Source organism: Prinia subflava, chromosome 9 (assembly GCF_021018805.1).
Source record: "Prinia subflava isolate CZ2003 ecotype Zambia chromosome 9, Cam_Psub_1.2, whole genome shotgun sequence".
NCBI classification, from domain to species: Eukaryota; Metazoa; Chordata; class Aves; order Passeriformes; family Cisticolidae; genus Prinia; species Prinia subflava.
In genome coordinates, this window is record NC_086255.1 from 29,400,100 (window position 1) to 29,418,474 (window position 18,375).

The 18,375-nt window shown below is 44.8% G+C and overlaps 1 protein-coding gene across 1 annotated transcript; it reads left to right on the top strand.

Moving 5' to 3' along the window:
* The first annotated feature begins 1,712 nt into the window (after window positions 1-1,712).
* ZNF365 (zinc finger protein 365) lies at window positions 1,713-17,872 on the top strand. Its single transcript, XM_063406121.1, has 4 exons — window positions 1,713-2,728; window positions 10,777-10,957; window positions 12,929-12,966; window positions 15,444-17,872. The coding sequence occupies exons 1-4, from the start codon at window positions 2,013-2,015 to the stop codon at window positions 15,688-15,690; spliced, it is 1,182 nt and encodes a 393-aa protein (XP_063262191.1). The 5' UTR covers window positions 1,713-2,012; the 3' UTR covers window positions 15,691-17,872.
* Window positions 17,873-18,375: the final 503 nt, after the last annotated feature.

Sequence of the window (18,375 nt, forward strand, 5' to 3'; positions counted from 1 at the left end):
TTAAGGCTCTCATTTCTGTCAGCTGGAGAGGGCAGGTGGGTGTCACCTCTTCTCAGTGTGCAGGAAGCCTCAGCATCCCATCATGCTGAGTTCACTGTGCTTGTACAGCATTCACCTGCACCTTGGAGCATCAGCACCGAGTACCTGTGATGTGCAGGAGGTAGGAGGGCAATGGGCACAGCAGAGAGAGAGAATGGACAGCAGAGGACAACAGCCAAGAAAGTGGGAACCAAAACATGGTTACATTCTGTCAGCCTCCTACAAAGAAACAGTCAGGAGTCCCAAATCTGGAGGCAAACATGGTCCAAAGCTATTCCCTCCTGACCTCCTTTCTGGGTTTTGGTACTCTGGATGACAAAAGAAGCGCAAATCACCACATTTAGGCAAGGTAATAAAGGACAACTAACTCACACAAAATGTTGCAGCCTGGATGGTAGCCCACACACTTCAGAGATTAGCTGAAGCTCTGAAAAGCAATTTGAATAACTTCCTTTGATGTACCATCTGGTGAATAATTTACTGGGAATGTCTTAATCACATCAAAGGTATCTATCAATGTGCTCAGATTTACTCAGTGTTTAAGACTCTGCCTGTATATTGCACTCAAGAACAGACACATTAGTACAGAATTAAACTTTACTGCAGTACTCCCACAGTAATAAAAAAAACCCTGCAGCATATTACCAGTATGGCCTCAAGGACTAGGTTTAGGAAGAGCAATATTTCACTATTATCTCAAAAAAGCTGCTACTCTACAATCAGCCTTGCTCATGTTTCCAAAAATTTATAAAACAGACACATATCTGTGGCATAAAAAAAGTTTAGAAGCACATCTCCTTATGCAGAGGATGTATTGGCAGGGTTCTGTAACACCAATCACATGGGTTTAGACCCAGAGTAGATTTAGACTAGATATAGGGAAGAAATTTTGTGCAATGAGAGCAATGAAACACTGGCACAGGTTTCCAGAGATGTTGTGGGTGCCTCATCCTTGGAAACATTCAAGGTCAGGTTGGACAGGGCTCTGAGCAGCCTGATCTAGTTGGAGGTATTTCTGCTTATTGCAGGAGGATTGGACTAGAAGGCCGTTGAAGGTCAACCCAAACCATTCTGTAAGTCTATGACATCCATTTGTCATACTCTAAATTGAAGTATTATTATTACAGCTTCCCCTCCCTAAATACTGAGACTAAATTGGGGTAATATTTTTAAAAAAATCCTAAGCAAACAAACAAAAAACCCCACAAAACTTTCTGGCTTTTAAACATAGTTTTAAAGTCACGCAGATAATTATATTCTCCGAACGCCAAGGCCAGATTATACTTATTTGCATGTGCCAATCCTCTCTTGCTGCATAAGTGCTTTAAATTGCGTTATCCTTCAGCATCTCCCCGACACACCCAGCGCAGCTCGCTCCCTGCTTGGCGGTGTTCACGGGACCCGCAAAGCCCCGCGACCGCCCGCGGCCAGGTGCTCACGGCAGGCGGGGCGGGAGGAGGTCGCTGCGGGGAGGGGAGCGACTCCGGCCCCGAGACCGTGCCCCGCGGGCTGCTGACCCCGCGCCCGCCCGCAGCAGCTCCCGCTCCGCATCCCCGCCCTCCGCGTCCCCGCCGCCCCGCTCCGCATCCCCGCGTCCCCGCCGCTCCCGCTCCGCATCCTCGCCCCGCCCGCCCCGCCCCGCGGGCTGATTTACGGCTCTGCTGAAAACGCCGCCCCGCCGCCGCCGCCAGCAACAAGTCGGGTGAGTGCGGCGACCTTGCGGGCGGCCGAGGCCCGCGCCGAGCCGGGGCCCGGCGCCGCTCCGCTGCGGCGAGGCCCGGGCGGCGGCCGAGGCGAGCGGGGCCGCGCCGAGGCGAGCGGAGCCGGCGGGGCCGTGCGGCCGGAGCGCCGCGCCGGGTGGGCGCGTCCCCGGGCGCCGGGCGGAGATGGCGCGGAACCCCTGAGGAATCGCCGGGAAAGTTTCCCAAGTTTCCCGTGGGGCGCGGACGCGGGCTGTTCCCTCCCGGCGAGGAATGCAACAGACAGCCCGGGATGAAGGCGGGCACCCCTGGCCGGAGCCGCTCGGCAGCGTCAGCCTCCCCTTCCGCTGCCCGCGATGCGGCGACCACACCAGGTTCCGGAGCCTCTCGTCGCTGCGGGTGCACCTGGAGTACAGCCACAGCTTCCAGGAGAGCAGCCTCCTGGCCAGGAGCAGCCTGTTCTCCCCGCTGAAGGACGCGGAGCCGCTGTCCCCGCCGGAGCCCGCAGCCCAGGCCAGCCCGGGGAGCCCCGGCGGCTCTGGCGCGGGGCCCTTCCTGAACTTGGGCGCCGCGTCGTGCGGCGGCGGCAGGGCCGAGCAGCCGCGGGAGCTGCCCGCGGAACGGCCCGGCTCCTACCTGGCCAACTATGTGTCGGCTGAGTCTCCCAGCGAGGGGTCCAAACCCGGCCTCCCGGCCGCTGATTCCAAAGCCTCCTTCGAGGCGCACGTCAGAGAAAAGTTTAACAGGATGGTAGAGGCCGTGGACAAAACGATCGAGAAGAGGATCGACAAGCTTACCAAAGAGCTGTCCCAGAAGACGGCGGAGCTGCTGGAGGTGCGGGCAGCGTTCGTGCAGCTGTCCCAGAAGAAGCAGGAGGTGCAGCGGCGAGAGCGGGCCCTGAGCAGGCAGGTGGATGTGGCGGTGGAGATGATCGCAGCCCTGAAGCAGCGGCTCAGCGAGTCCGAGGAGGAGCTTCACCGGAAAGAGGAGTAAGTGGGGAGGCGAGAGCCGGTGGCTTGGCGAGGGCTGGCCAGCTCCTGCGTGAGTGACAGCCTTTAGGGGAGAAGAGAGGGAATGGCTCAGTTGCTTGCTGATCAGGAAAGGGCCTGGAGCTCACCAGCTTCAGTCGTGTATTTCTAGAGTTGTAGCCCATGTGACCATGTCCCCTGCAAGGCAGGGGACAGCTCCCTTAGCAGGTGGCTTTCACGTTTCACTCCCCAGTGACTAACAGGGCAGCGGACAGCTCCCTGAGCAGGTGGCTTTCACGTTTGAGTCCCCAGTGACTAACAGGGCAGCGGACAGCTCCCTGAGCAGGTGGCTTTCACGTTTGAGTCCCCAGTGACAAACAGGGCAGGGGACAGCTCCCTGAGCAGGTGGCTTTCACGTTTGAGACTAACAGTGACAAACAGGGCAGGGGACAGCTCCCTGAGCAGGTGGCTTTCATGCATGGCTTCCCAGGGACTAACTTCTAGACTTTCTCATGTCTGTGTTGTGCCTCTGGTTTCATGGGGGTAGGGACAAGTAGAAGCTGTCATCAGCGTGTAATCTGATTTACACTGACACCTCTCATGCATCGTCCTTTTAAGAAGATACAGGTGCATGAGTCTGGATGAAGTATGTGAGAATACCAGGTAGCACCTTTTCCCTTAAGCCGTCTCACCACGGTCAGGAGGCCGCCTGTGGAGTGCGATAGCCTCCTGTGCATCAACACAGCCTTACTGACACAGTGTTGAAAAGGCCATGTCCAAGTAGTTCATGTCTAGTGTTTTAGATGGGCACAGAACTGTGGAACAGGAATCACTTATATGAGACTGGGAAGCAGATGCCAGAGTTCTGACTAACCCAAGCCATCTAAAAATACGTTCATGATGCATCCATTAAAAATGTAGTGGTAGCTGATATATAATTTATACATGAACTACTTCGTTTATTCAGCACTTGCTGAAACCTTTGAGGCTTTTCAGAGCAACACAACTTATTTTAGAGAAATGGAAATCAAGAGCCTTGGTAATGGTGTGCATCTAAACCAATTCATCAGCTTACAAAAGGAAGATGAGAAGTGGTAGTTGCCATGACACTGATCTTACAAGCAATAAGGAAGGTGGTGTAGGAGTTCAGTGTAGGAAGTTTGGAGGGCTTTCATCATTCCTTCCTGGAGTCTAAGAATAAGAAAGAAAAGATGAGGATGAGGCTCCCACATCAGTAGGAGCCATCTATCTTGAAGCAGAGTTTCAAGATATTCCTGATTTTTATACTGATTTTCCAGAAGAAGGGATACATAAAGGTGGTGGGAGTTGAGCTTATGAGTTCTTCCTTGAAGGGATATTCAGCAGAATATCTGATTTGAAAGTGCCAGGTGATCCTCATAGAAGAGAAGATTGAAGGACTCAAGGTGAAGCTGAAGATGATAGTGTAACTGAGGCAGATTTGTATGCTGGAGGGAAGCCATGAAGATAACGTAGTTTCAAGCAGTTTTGGTATTCCCATCTAGGCAGACTGCCCTCCTGGGCTCTTTCACAGTGTGAGTCATCCTATGTCTTCTAGAAAATTATCTTAGAGGAGAAGGGATTGCTCTGAAGGTCCTTCTTCCCTCTGCAGACTACCAGGAGACCTCAGGTAAGCAGCTGTCTTAGGCTAGATGCAGAATTTCAGATATCTCAAGTTAAGTGGCATGAATCCTACCCCAAACTAAAGGCAGAATATGATTTTAAAAATCAAGAATACGATCCCAAAAGGAAAAACCTGACTGTTGGGAGAAAGAAACCATTCTGTGAAACAACCCAAAAGTTCTGCAATGCTGTAGAAGAAAAGACCTTGTGAGAAAAGAGGAAAGGGGAAATTGAGTTATATGGGTAGAAAGAATGCGTATAACATGGGAGGATGGCAGAGGACACTGATCTTTGAAAAGAAAAAGACAGCTTAAGTTGTGATTTTTAACTGTATTAGGAAAAGGAGCAAGGAAGAGGCCACTTGCTCTTTGGCAGAATACTTACCAGCTGGTGTTCCGAGGCTAGAAAAGACTGAACACAGAATGAGGAGAAGTGGGAAAACATTATCCTTCACACTAGGATGTTGTCAGGCTCAGGAAAGGGGCAGGAGCTCACATGAGTGCTGTTAGAATTCTAGTCTTGAAGGGAGGAGGGTGAATGCCTAAACAAATGATGAGGTAGCTCCTAGGCTGGTGTTACAGGGAAGGCTGAAGGTTACTTGGCTAGTAAGAAACGCTAACCAAAAGAGGCAGCTGCACAAGAGACTTCAGAGTACAGGGTATTGCTCTTCAGGGTTTTGCTTCCACTTTCAACAAAAAGACTTGGAAGCAAGAGCAGCAATAGGAATGAGTGAACAGCTCTTACACAGTAATGTGTTAATTTCCAAAGGTAAATTGGTAACAACATTGACACTTGTCTGGCTTTCTCATGGGCCATTGGTAAATTCTGAGACCTGTTTGTATGTTCAATGCTTTGTGTGTTCAAAACTTACTTGGTGTGCTAAAAAGACATTGTCCTTCAAAAAGGAGGATCTCAACTTTGGCTTTGATTTCTGGAAGAGGTCCAGATGATTAGAAAGCCAAACAAGACTGCTTAATGGAAATTGCAGAAGCAGTTCTCACTACAGACTGTGGAAAGTCAAAGGCATCCCTTAGGGACTGCTTTGATACTTGCTGACCTTCAGAAATAAATGCTTTCATCAGTTTCTTTGGATTTTTTTTTCCATAAGCAATCTTGTGAATATGGATAACTTCTCCTAAAATTAGCATTGGTATTGAGCTAGTGTAGCTGCAAATGTTTGCCTCTTAACAGCAGAAAAAAGAAAACACCTTTCCTGAAACATCCAAATCTTGGTTTAGACCATCAGCAGGAACAGGGCTGCCCATCTGAAGAGCTTATAGGATCAGTGAGGTTATTTCTTTAGACTTAGTTGATTATTTTTTGTTTGTTTTAAATAAGTCCAACAAAGACAGCAATGAAATGAAGATACCTTTTTAGATACCTTTTAGATACCTTTTAAATTTTCTCTGTTTCCTTACAAAAAGGGCAGTGCCAATATGCATGCAGGTGTGTGCTGTGATGCTGGTGCGAGGCCCTCGTGGAGGTGAATGCTGTTCAGGGGTAGGACAGCTGGAGGTACAACACTGCACTAATACATAGTAGAAATAGTATTACTCTAAGTACAGAGCTGCTAAGCAAAGGAATTATTTAATTAGAAAATGTACCCTGAAAGGGATTATTCAGTGTTTGATGAAGGAGAATGCAACTCAGAATGAGTACTGTGATCCTAAAGATAACACAGAAGAATGCCCTAAGGGAGTAAGACTTTGTTGAATAAGATATCAAGAAAACCATTGAAACAAAAACCAGCTATGAACTTTACTGCCAGAGGACACTGAGAGGCTCGTTTCTGGATGTTATGTAAGAAAATTGAAACTGAGAGTTTGATTTTCAGTAATTCTGAATAGGGTAAGCATTTGAAGCCATGGTCCTCAGCTGGAATCTGCCTTTGATGGTAACTTAAACAGTTTCACTCTGTCTCCTGATCATACAGTAAGATCATTAATGTTGTACCTTGCCATACCTCTGACAGTCAGGCATTCCTCTAACCAGTCTAATGCATTTGTTGGTGATGCCTCTGCTCTGACATAGCCTGGAATGCAAGGATTATTTCAGAATAGCTGTTGTGGGCAGCTTGTTGTGCCAGTGACTTCACCTTAAATTTGCAATTAATGAAATTATGTGTCAGATAACATCTTGACAATGGCATTAAGAGCTGGCTTTTAGAGATCACTGCAATTTGTGCTTTATAACAGCTTTTCTTAAAACAGGGATTTCAATTGTACAACAAAACAGTTTTGCTTTAAGCAGAGTACAACTACAATTACACAATGTTCTTCCACCCTCAGTTTTAGGTAATCCTGCTCCCTCTTTCCTGTTTTCTTTCATCTTCCTACTCAAGAGATTACTCCCCCCATGCAGCTGCACAGGTTTAAGCCTAGCATGACTGTCCCACAGAATGGCTCTGTGAAATAAAGCTTAAAATCTTCAGTGTCACCCCAGGAAATTCAGGGCACAGATCTAGAACACAGCCCACTGAATGGGTGCAATAACTTTCTGAGGGAGGAGGTGTGAATCTCTTGAATCAAATGTGCTTTTAGTGGTGTGGTAATGTGAAACCACAACCTAATGAATAACAGCAGCCTTCAGGCAAAAACACCAGTTGGGTGATGGATAAGGTCACTGGCATTAAAACTTAATGAATATACATATTAAATATTTTGACAAGTCAATCACTTTACTAACTGTGGTAGGAATTTACCACCTGCAGGTAAAAGAATGTGTTTGGTTTGCTATTGATTTTAGGCAGAGTTATGCTAAATGTAATTCTCTGGAGTGATTTGATATTGGGTGCAGAGCCGGCATGGAGCCTCATGCTTATCTCCACCCACAGAGCAGCTGCAGGTGTCAGTGTTGCTGTGCACAGTCCTGGGGCCAGCGCTGTGCACCCGTGGGAGGGCTTGGTTGCAATGTGAGAAATCATTAGCCCTTCTGGTCAGGTGTTAAGGAGCTGGAGCTGGCCCACCCTCTGCATCTCCTCTGTGTCACATGCTTAGCTGCTGAAAATCGTATAAATACTGAGCATATCCCAGGATCCCTGTGCTGGCAACTGCTCCAGTAAACAAGAACTGCAGCTCGCTCATCCTAAATGAGCGCTGAATAATCTCGTGGTAAAGGCAGAGGAATAAATGTCACCTAGTCAGCCTGTGATTTACAACTTTATTTACCACATCTCAAGTTGTTTCATGGCAACAGCCTCCATAAAGAAGTTTTTGGGCTGGGCTGCAGTTGGGATGCAAAATGCCAAACTACTCAAGTCTAGTTAACTGTAACAGGTTACCTCCCTGGCAGAGTCAGAGTAAAATAAAAGCTTTGGCAGCAAATCTTTCATACTTACTCACAGTGAGTTCTTCCCCCTGCGCTTGTTTTCTCAGCTGAACTCCTCTGAGGTGCTGCTGTACTGCAGTAAATTTCCCCAGGCTCTGGGAAGGGCTCCTTTCTGACACTCTGGCAGTACAGGCAACTCCTGCACCTCTTGGACACGCTCTGCTTTATGCCTCTCCCAAGTGAGCCCCACGATATTCACGGCTTCAGCTTCACCCTGACTTCAGGAAGAGCAGTATCAGACCTCTGTGAACATCCATCTTCCCACAAGCACAGGAATAGAGAGTGAAAGACAGAAATCCTGTCACATAATCCTCAAAAACTTGGCAGAGGTCTGGACAAATAAATTGAAAATAAAATAAAGAACATAAACAAAAAATCATCACAGATATCCAGAAATAAAATTGAAGGGGCGGGTCATCAGTATGGCTAAGAAGAAAAGTCTGGGCAAAATACAAGAGAAAAGAAGGGCAATTAGACAGATAAACAGCAGCTGCAGGAAGCTACATGAGTTCTTTGAACCATTTCCCTATTTGTTCACAGTGGGAGGAGGGCAGAAATTCTTCTGGGAACTCCCTCCAGGTAACCAAGACATAGCTGTGGGGAGGAGTGAGCTCTCTGAGGAAGAAGTGTTGGAGCAGGTAGAGAGACTATTAGCAGTCACTCCTCAGGGCTTGATCTTGTTCCTCTGAGAGCTGAGAATGAAGTGGAACAAAGAAAGGAGCTGAACTAACACAAGTGCTGCTTATCAGTGCAAGGCATGTGACAGAGCCCTAATGCTTGGGTTTGTTCTGGCTTCTGTCTTTCCAAAGGGAATTTACAGAGTGCATTTCAGCCCAAAGGAAAATTCTTAGATTGAAGTTATTAAAGGTAGGTTCATAGGCTTTAGAGAGGCAGCTAAACAGAGAGAAGTTATGGATATGCTACTACTGCTGCTAATAACAGTTCTTACAAATAATGGCATGTAGGATGCCAGGTTATCTTTAGTCTAGAAAGCAAGGACAGTAGTAGGGAATTTATTGACATATAAGTCTCTTCTCCTCCTGATAGTCATCTAGATCTTCCTGAAAAAAACATTGTTTCCCTCTGGCCTCCTTGTGGCATATTAATGAGATATTTGTAGGAAAGGAAAATCTGTTGGTGATTATTTGTGCCATAGAACAGGCAATTAATGAATTCTTACTAATTACCTTTGCTAAGACAATTACCATGCCAGTTATTCATGTTTGTGTCCTCCTGCTGCAGCAAAACTCAGAAGCTGACTGTGTCCCTGGGAGGGACATCCTCGTGGGGTCCCAGGCTGGCAGCTCACCACTCTCCCACCTTCCACTGCAGCCTGCCAGGCCATGTGCAGCTCTTCCTTACCCAAAAGGAGAGGGATTTGCAGCCAGCCTGCTGAGTTGCTGTCCTTTTGAGCTCCCTGTCCCCTGTAAGAGAGGACCCTGATGAAACCGTAAGGGCTTCAGGTTGCTGCTGCGTTAACCCCACACCATCATGAAATAAAAGAAGTTACAGTGCCATGACAATAAAGCCTTAAACTTGACCTTAATGAGTTTAGGTCAGCTTCTTCCTAAGCATTCCTCAGTGGCTCTTGAGTATCAGGTTGCTCTGGGCAAGCTAATAATCACTAAAACTGTTCAGAGCCTTGAAATGAAATGGATTAGCTGAGCTCAACAAACGAGTTACCTCTCTGTTTCTTAAGCCAGATTTTATGGGTGAGTTAATATAAAGTAATATTCATTGATGTTCTTCATCCAAACAATATGTCCTTGTTTTTACCTCATTCCTACCATTAGCTCAGCCATGCAAACAGAACTGTGCTGTGGTACAGAGCAGGCAGGCACAGCCTGAGTCCTAGGTGGTGAATTTCCATGGATGGCTGACCACTTGTGCCAAATCTTAGCACAAAGCAGCTCGCTGTTGAAACAACTATACTACATTAAACCAATTAACTACAACTATGCTGAGTTAAAACAACAAAATGCAGAGAAACTTGGGATTGGTTACAAAGAAACTAAGCTTTGAAAGGTTATTTCTCCCACAAACTGTTTCACAGTTGCTACTTTAAATGCTTTTTCTTCAGGTGATGTATTTCTACTGAGCAACCATGCCCTTTCTCGTTTGGCAAGCACTGGTTCCCTCAACTCCCACCCATTTTGTACAAAGCAAAATTTAACATGGCTTCACTGGCAGAGTAAAAAATATTCATCCTGGCATTTATTGACCAGGGAAGTCCCACATGCTCAGATTTGTCTTCTTTTGTAATACATGCTTCTATCTATAACCAAACTTTTTCCACCTAAATAGTCCTCTGCTATCCAAATGGTGCCCTGATTACTGACAGTAATTATGCAGAGAACTTAGAAATGAGCAGTGTCTCAGCAGAGAGCTGGGAGCTTCCACAGTCACTGGTGCTGTTTCTTCCAGTTGTGTTACCAGACAAGACACATTCCTAAACTCCTTACCTCAAACTTGCTCTTCCCACACATAAACCCCTTGGTCTATAATCTGTAGATTATCTGTGAACCCCCCATGCTCCCTCTGGCTCCAGGTCATAACACCACACTTGGACGTGCTGGTAGGATTGCAGCCAAAATGAAGTTTAATGGCCACAGGAGCTCCTTTGAGTTAAGAACCACCCCAGCAGCAACATTAAGTGACTGTTGTTAGATTGTGATGAAATGAAAAGATAAATTTGGGAGTTCATCTGTTTCTCTTCATGTTTCAGAGCTGATATTCTCATGGTTTAGTAAAAAAAAAAAGAGAAAGCAGATACAGCTGTCTCCAGATACCTTGAGAAGTGATGCTTAATGATAATTCTAGCCTGTGGATCACTAAAGACTATTTCCAAGACACCAAATAATGTGAAAAAACCCCACCCCAAACCAACTGCCCATAAACTTAAATTCAGCATTCAGGTTTCCAGATCTTCACTTTGTCCACAAAAAAGTTGGAATCTTTTGCTAACGGTGAAGGACAGTAATTAGCCACCACAGGCTATGGCCATGACAAATTGGAGAAGCACCAGGAATTTCTGACAACTGTGAGACCAGGGACCTGCCCTTATCTAAATGTGGCCTCTTTGCAATGTTTCCATCTTGCAGAGAAGTTGTGACTTTCAACCACTTCCTGGAAGAAGCAGCAGAGAAGGAGGTGCGGGGGAAAGCCAGGCTCCAGCACTTCATTGAGAACCTGCTGCAGCGCGTGGATCTGGCAGAAAGGCAGCTAGAATATTACCAAAACCAGCAGCTGGTGTGCAGCCACACCGATGGCAGCGAGCACGTGGTAAGCCAGCAGAGCCCCTCCCTTCACTGCCACCCTCCCCCTGCAGCCAAAGCGCTGCGGTTTGGGTACGGGTGGCTCACGCTAATCGCTGCTGCAGGCAGATGTGCAATTGTGAAATGTTTCCTTAGGTGTGTTTTATTTGTGTTTTAAACTGCCTCTTCACACGAGGGAGAGGAGCAGAGAGCATAAGAGCAGCAATAGCCAAAGATGCTAAGGGAGAGCAGAGAGTAATGAAATATTTGATAGATATTTAAATTTTTTCCAGCTTTGGCTATTGCTGCCGTTGCCTTTGCCATGAACACTTTTTTTAATGTGACTTGGCAGTCTTTTTGGGATGCCTAAAGATTTTCAGGAAAGACATAGATCCCTATAGGTGATATATCCGCTTGCTGGCACATCATCTTGCTTTTAGTACTTACCTATCACGAGACTCTTAGAAATGGTGAATGGATTCCAACAGGCCTGTACCCCATGGATTAGAAATCCAAGAACATTACTTTTTAAAATACATTATTTCTTCAAAACCCCTCATTTTTAATACCTAAACTCAGTATTTTTTTACAATGGATTACATTTATATGACAAGTTTTAGGCACAGGACTTCCAAGGAACTTTTCAGTTTAATCGAATACCCCATGCAGCCTGTGCTAAGTAGTTGCTTACCCTGGGATGTGAGAAGAGGGCATTAGATCATGCCCAGCACTGAACAGGTATGCAGTGGTGGAAAGGTTCCCAGAGCTACTTGGAAGACAACAAGCTTTAGGTAGGATGAGCTGAAACCCAGTGCAGGTATCTCAAACAGTATCTGCGAGAAGATTCTGGGGCACCAAACAGATGGGCCTCAATATGAAATCATCTCTCCTGTTCTGGATGTGTTTATTGTGATGCCAGGCTCAGCAGTGTCCCTTGGGGAGGGCTTTAATTCTTAAGGCACCTGCCCTGCTTTCAGGGTGACTTCAGCATTCCTCAAAGGTCATCCATACAAATACTGACCATCCTGACCTTCAGGAGGTGCAGGAAAGTACACCATGAGATGGCTCCAGACTCCTACCAAGACAGATGACAAGCAAAGTCAGGCTGGGTAAAAATCCCTCTGCGAAGTGTGGACAATACCAGGGACAGAAGGAACATTCACAAGAACAGAATCATTTTCAGATGCCAAATCTGACTTGCTTGTCTCAATGACTTCATTAAATGATATTCAAAGGCTCAATGTAGAAGCTCTGATGAGAGCTCAATACAAAGAACCTATTTAGTACTAAAATGGATTTAAGCTGAGCTGGCATTAAACACCTCCTTTTCTGACCCCCACCAAAAGAGGGACTAGACAAAGTGTTTCCACACTGTGAACTAAACTGCTGTAAAAAATGAAGCCATGCAAATCTGGCTGGCATTGAAGCTATGCTGTCCCTAGTTGGGCTCAGGATTGGCAGGAGGGGGAGAGAAATGCTTGTTTCCTCACCTTCCACCCTTCAGTGCCAGTCTGGCAGAGCCAAGGGTTTGTAGCTGGAGTTTCCTGGCCACTTGTGTAAAGGAAATGTATCACTGAAAAATTAAAGGATCTGAGAGAAAGTTAATTTCATACAGCTTGTTCAGCCACTGCCCTTTATTAATTATCTTGAACACAGTAATTACTTCTCATTGTATCCATACTGTTTAATCTAATGTGAAAGATCTCTGTTCAGCCCACACTTCTTAGCAATTTACTTTGATTATAGTTACAATAAAAATAATGGGAAAAATCCAGCCACGAACAACTCACACATTATGAATTTTAAAAACATGGTCATAAGATGGAAGAGTAATAATCTGTAAAAGAGGCAGCTTTTTTGGTTTCCTTAATGAATGTTCTAGTTTTAACAGCATGTGAAAATGGAAATACAATTTTAAAGATTGTGTGTATTTTATCCTTGTACTTTATTTACTTGATAACTGGTTTACTTTAATAACCTGGTTTTGTTTTCATTGCAGTTTACAGACATTTCATTAAATAAGAAACCCAGATGCCTGTATGTATATCTCCTTTTTTTTAAACTTAAAAACACTAAGTTGACATGCTTGCATTTCTGCTTTTGCATTTTACCTTATAGCTGGGACCTGCACGTTGTCTATATTTATGTCATATAATTCAGGAAAACAGATTTCTGCTAAAACTAAACTAAATCAGATATTCTCTAAAGAAAATAAAGAATGCTAATTTTCTGTTAAACAAATTGCTCCTTCCTGCTGACTATAGTAGCCTATTGCAAAGCTACAGGAGTTGAATCTCTTTGGCAAGCACGGCCCAAGTTTCAGTTGAAAATGTCTTTAACATTCTGGAGGTAGGAGAGAGCCAGTTGTCATTTCCTGACTGGCAGTAACAATCATACAGCCAGAGCAGTGCCCTGACAAAGCCCAGGCACTGACCATCTCAGGTTACCCAGGCAGCTGTCCTGGCAGCAGCAGAACTCAGCAGGGCTGGCCCCCCGTGTCTTTGTGACTTGGTCATGAGTCCCAGCAGGTGCTTTGGAGCATCCTGTGACAGTCAGGCACTGCACCCTTCTGCAGGGCAGTCTTTCCTTGTGAGGACACAAGTTTAGGACTTTCTCCCATTGCACCGCCACAAGTCATTCTCTGTAACACAACAGGAAATTCAGCAGAAATTCAGACTCTCTCACAGTCACTTATGTTGCGGAGCTGCTGCTTTCAGTGAGAAAGTGTTCCCCACATCTGGAGCTGGCAGCTTTGCATTTCACATGCAGACCTGCATCTTCCTCCATCTTGGGTATTTTCTTACCCTGACTGTGAACTGGGGACAGACATCCATCTTCTCTACCATAAAGTCGTTCAATTTAAACACAGTTTAGCCCCTTTAGGTAGCCCCTCAGATCATATTGACCTTGACTCCTGGTTTTAATAGCTTCATTCAGGGCAGCAGAGGACTGCTAACACCACCTGCAATAATGCCTGTGTGTGCTTTGGGAATAAATGATGTAGCTCCTTCACCATAACAGTATCTGAGAAAAACAGAACACTGCATCTTTAAACAACAACTGAGTAACGGAATGTTAAAAACAGTGCCCAAGAACCGATGGTAAACTGGAGTGGTCAACACTTGTGCATTTACACAGGTCATTCCTAAAGCCCAGCAAGGGGTCAGAGCCCAGGCCTGCACCAGGCCAGGGTGACACAGCGCCTGCAAGCTCCAGTTTGGACCTGCACAGCATTTCAGCCCCCTAAACCTCCCACTAGTGAAATCTGCTCACCAGGTAATGCTGTCACATGGGTAAGGCTTAGTTCCTACAATGTCAGGTGGCCCTCTCTGCCTCCTACTAACAAATACAGACTTCCATGACACCCTTCTCATCTTGTTAAAAAGTAGGAGAGGGTTTACACTGTACACACGTGAGTAACCACAGCTCTTTCCAAAACTGGCTTTGTCAAGTGTGCAATATGATTTAACTCCCAGAAGAAGTAATACTACAGATATATGGTTTTCAGAAACAAGAAACTATGGAAAATAGCCCTATGGGATCCCTTAAGAGATCGACTTGTACATCAGCACATCTGCTCTTCACTTCAGTCACAGGAGCTGGGTGCACATGAACTGGTGCCTTACCTTCATAGTTCTGCTGTTACACTACATTTATCTGCTGTAAAACATTTCAAGATTATGTTAAAAGGGACTATAATGATCTTAGCTGAACTGTGGAACTGCAGTTGGATGTAATATTTCAGAGCAGAGTGCATGGTTCAGCCTTTGCTGTCACTCCACCTGAGCTTACCAATTTCTGCAAATCTTGCTGGGCTTGACCCATCACAGAGAGAACAAAGAATTCACCTTACTTTGGCCTTTAAGCTTCCATACCCTTCTTCCCAGCAGTTTTTGTATTCCCCTTTCTTCTCCTCCTGTTTTAAATCAAAGCCTGAAAGGGAAGCTAAAGCTTCCCTGGAAGGGTGGTCAGCACAAAGGCAGAGCATGGAGTTTCCTGAGCTATTGGCCATTTGTAGCAGCAGCTCACTGGGGCCCAGGTGCAGTCCAGGGCAGCACTGAGATTACACAAAGAAGTCCCTACAATTCCTGCACCTACTTTCTACTCTTACTGGTGCTGTGTGGTCCCCAGAGACCAAGGGATGTTCATTCTTTGCAGAATGTTGATGTGAACACGTGCGTCTTTAAAATCCCTGCAGATCACCAAGTACAGACCTCAGTATGGTCTCAGCACTCCAAATGCTGATCAGAATAAAAGTAGTAAATTTGTGCCAATTAAAAGTAGATGAACACACATGAAGAGTGCACCAGTAACACACGTAGGTATTATTTTAGTGACCAATGCTGTTGAACACTAAGAAGTGTAATTCATCTCGCAACTCTTGTTTTTAACGTGCAGCCTCATTCTGTAAAGCCTGAATGTCTTCAAAAATGGAAGGGTTTGGGATATTTTGGAGACCTATCAATTGGCAAGACTGAATAATAGTTATTAACAATCACTATTATTAATTTCAGGAGCCGAGGAAGTCAACACGCTTCATATAACATCCCTGATGCAAAGCCTCATTCCTTTCAAAAAGGAAGGATCTTGCTGAAAAAAGCAAAGGATGAAAAAGCCAGCTTGCAGCCAGTGAAATGCTTCTACGAATCTGTTGATTTCCCAAGAGAAATATGGAGAGCACAAAAGAAGGGTGAGCCAGTCTGCTCTGCCAGGAAAGTGAGTGCAAAGTCAAAGATGGGTAAAAAGGCCAAACCACTATAGGAACGGTGAGCAATATTCAGCAGCACGGGGACTTGGCTTCAACACAACAAATATTGAATGAAGTTAGTCATCCTGCTTTTTCCAATCCATCTGGCCATGCCAAAACATATCAGATATAGTATACAGAAATATATACATATGGAAGTTTTATAATATTTAGTTACGCCATTCCCTCAATGGGCGCTATAAAAGAAGAGACATTTTATTCAGTTTACATGGAGCTTTTTCTATTTATTCATGTATTTATTTATTTATTTAGTCATTTACAGAGCTTATTTTAAATGACTGCAGTTATCTTGCTGGGCAATACTGTGGCTGTATGTTTAATTATTTTAGTGGCAGCATGTGGCCTGGTAATTTATTTTCCATCTGTGTTATTCCTGAAGTTCAGAGGAATCCATTTAATTGGCACCTAAATATTCAATCTTTCAGCTTAGGTAGGTGTAAGATCAGTGACTAATAGACATACTTAGATGCAAAAGGCCTCCTCAAAGTCACTTGAAGGCTGTTTACAGCAGTAGATTGCTAGGCTAGGTATTTGGCTATAAGCACATTTCCATCTTTTATTAAATACATTAAATTGCTTGATCCTGCCAGCAGCCACGTTGTCTACTGGTACAAGTTTGGGCTCCTCTGAGGTGTCCCTTAGCACAGAGACCAGAAGCTGCCCTGACAAGCACAGGCCAAACTGGGCCAGAGGAGGGATTTCAGTGCCAAGAGCCAGCAGCAGGTTGTCAGTGTGGTGCAGCGAGTGAGAGGCCAAAGCAGTGTGTCACTGCATGGCAGTGTGTTCACTGTCTGTGCTTGGCCTCAGGCATGAGAGACCCAAACACCATGACTAGAACCCAAATCCTTCACATCTTTATCTCTGAAGAGTCTTTACAGGGCTGAGAGATCACTGACTGAACTAAGAACCCAAGTGCAAGGCAGTCAGAGATGACTGCAGAACAGGAATGTGTGTTTACACTGGTTTGTGCCAATTAAAAGGATCCTTATTTATCAGAGAATTTATTTATCAAGACGATTTTTTGTGTGTACAGTTTTTTGGTAACATGAATCCTCATGCCATGTTTACAGATAGGAACATCCTGATGATGTTACTGATGAGATTTGTTTTCTCAAGAAAAAGAAAGGATAGGTGAGACAGGTCTATGTGATTTATTTTTTAAATGCTCATAACAGATGTAAATTGTTTATGTGGAAGGTGATTTTTACAGTATGTGTACAAAGATTTGTGAAAAATGTTTTTCATTTTTTATAACTATGTCTGTAAGCAGAACTGAGTATTAAAAGACAGTGTATCACTATGATTACTGCTGCAATAAGCACCCGAGTTGCAATATTTTTAAAGCAGAAGATGACCAATCAGTCAGCTAGGATCAGGTAACTACAGATGTCATACATTTGTCAGTGTACAGAGCTGCCAGAAAGTAGCAGAGAGAAGAAAGAGTATTATTCCTCACTTTTATTTTAAATAGTGTATATGGAACAATCAGATATATGTTTAAAAGTTTCTCAACACTGTTTCAGTAGGAAGTCACAGTGTAAAACCAATTCAGGTATTTAGGTTGTAATGATATTTCAATATTTATTTAACTATGTCACAAGGCCACACTTGGCCTTATGCTAGGCATTGTGTGTGGTGAAAAGGAGTTGTTCATTGTGTTGCATGGGCTTGGGTCAGATTGTGTGTTACAACAATTTTTATAGGCAAGCTAAAATTCAAGCATTCTTGAATTTTTTTCTGTTGTTTCCCACATCCTTCCACAAACCTGAAAAAAAGGACCCTTTTTGAAAATAATAAAGGTGAACATTAGAAAGATAATAAAGTAAAATATATTAATTTGTTTCTTTAGCCACTTGACACTGAAAGAATATTTTTATTTTTAAATGCCTATCTAGTCTGTTAGTCACCAAAGTTAAGTGCAACTACTAGCTCACAAATGAGATGTTTATTTTATTATTTATTATGCCAAAATCTTGACTGTAAGTTGTCCATTTGGGGGAGGAAAAGGAAGAGAGTAAGAGAAGTTGCATGTTTTTAAACTTTTCAAAGCCTAATTTACACTTACTTGCTAAACAAATGCCAGTTTAGTTAATTAGAAAGAAATTGGATTGTACTGTAATCCCAGGTAAAAGTTTTTAGAATATAAACATTCTAATAATAAAGCTATATTTCTCAGTTACTGTGTCCTTTTCCTCTGTGGAATACGCTGTTTCTCCAAGGAGAAGGGAAGCAGCAGCAGCCTGGCCCTGGTTGTGTCCCTCAGACAGAGCACGGTGACCTTGCAGCAGTGACCCTGCACACAGCTGCTGCTCCATCCTGCTGCACAGCTCCTGGGGCACCGCTGCTCTCCTGCTGCAGGGGGGCTTGAGCACCCTCCTGAGGTGACCCCAGCGTCAGGTCAACTCCCAAAGCTGCAGGGGGACTAGAGGAAGGGCCAGGCAGAGGAAATGAAGGGCAGAGGGGCTTCCAAGGAATGTCAGTGATGGTGTCTCCCTCACACACTGCCAGCTGCAGAGCCCTCATTTCAGCAGGTATCTCCCTGGTTAGACCTAGAGAGGTTTTCCCACAGGGGAACCAGGTTCCTGTCTCATTAACAGAGACAATACTTGAGAAGAATAGGTGCCTGCACCAGGCTGAGAGTAACCAGCTTTAGCTTGTGGGGACTTCTGAAGTCAGGA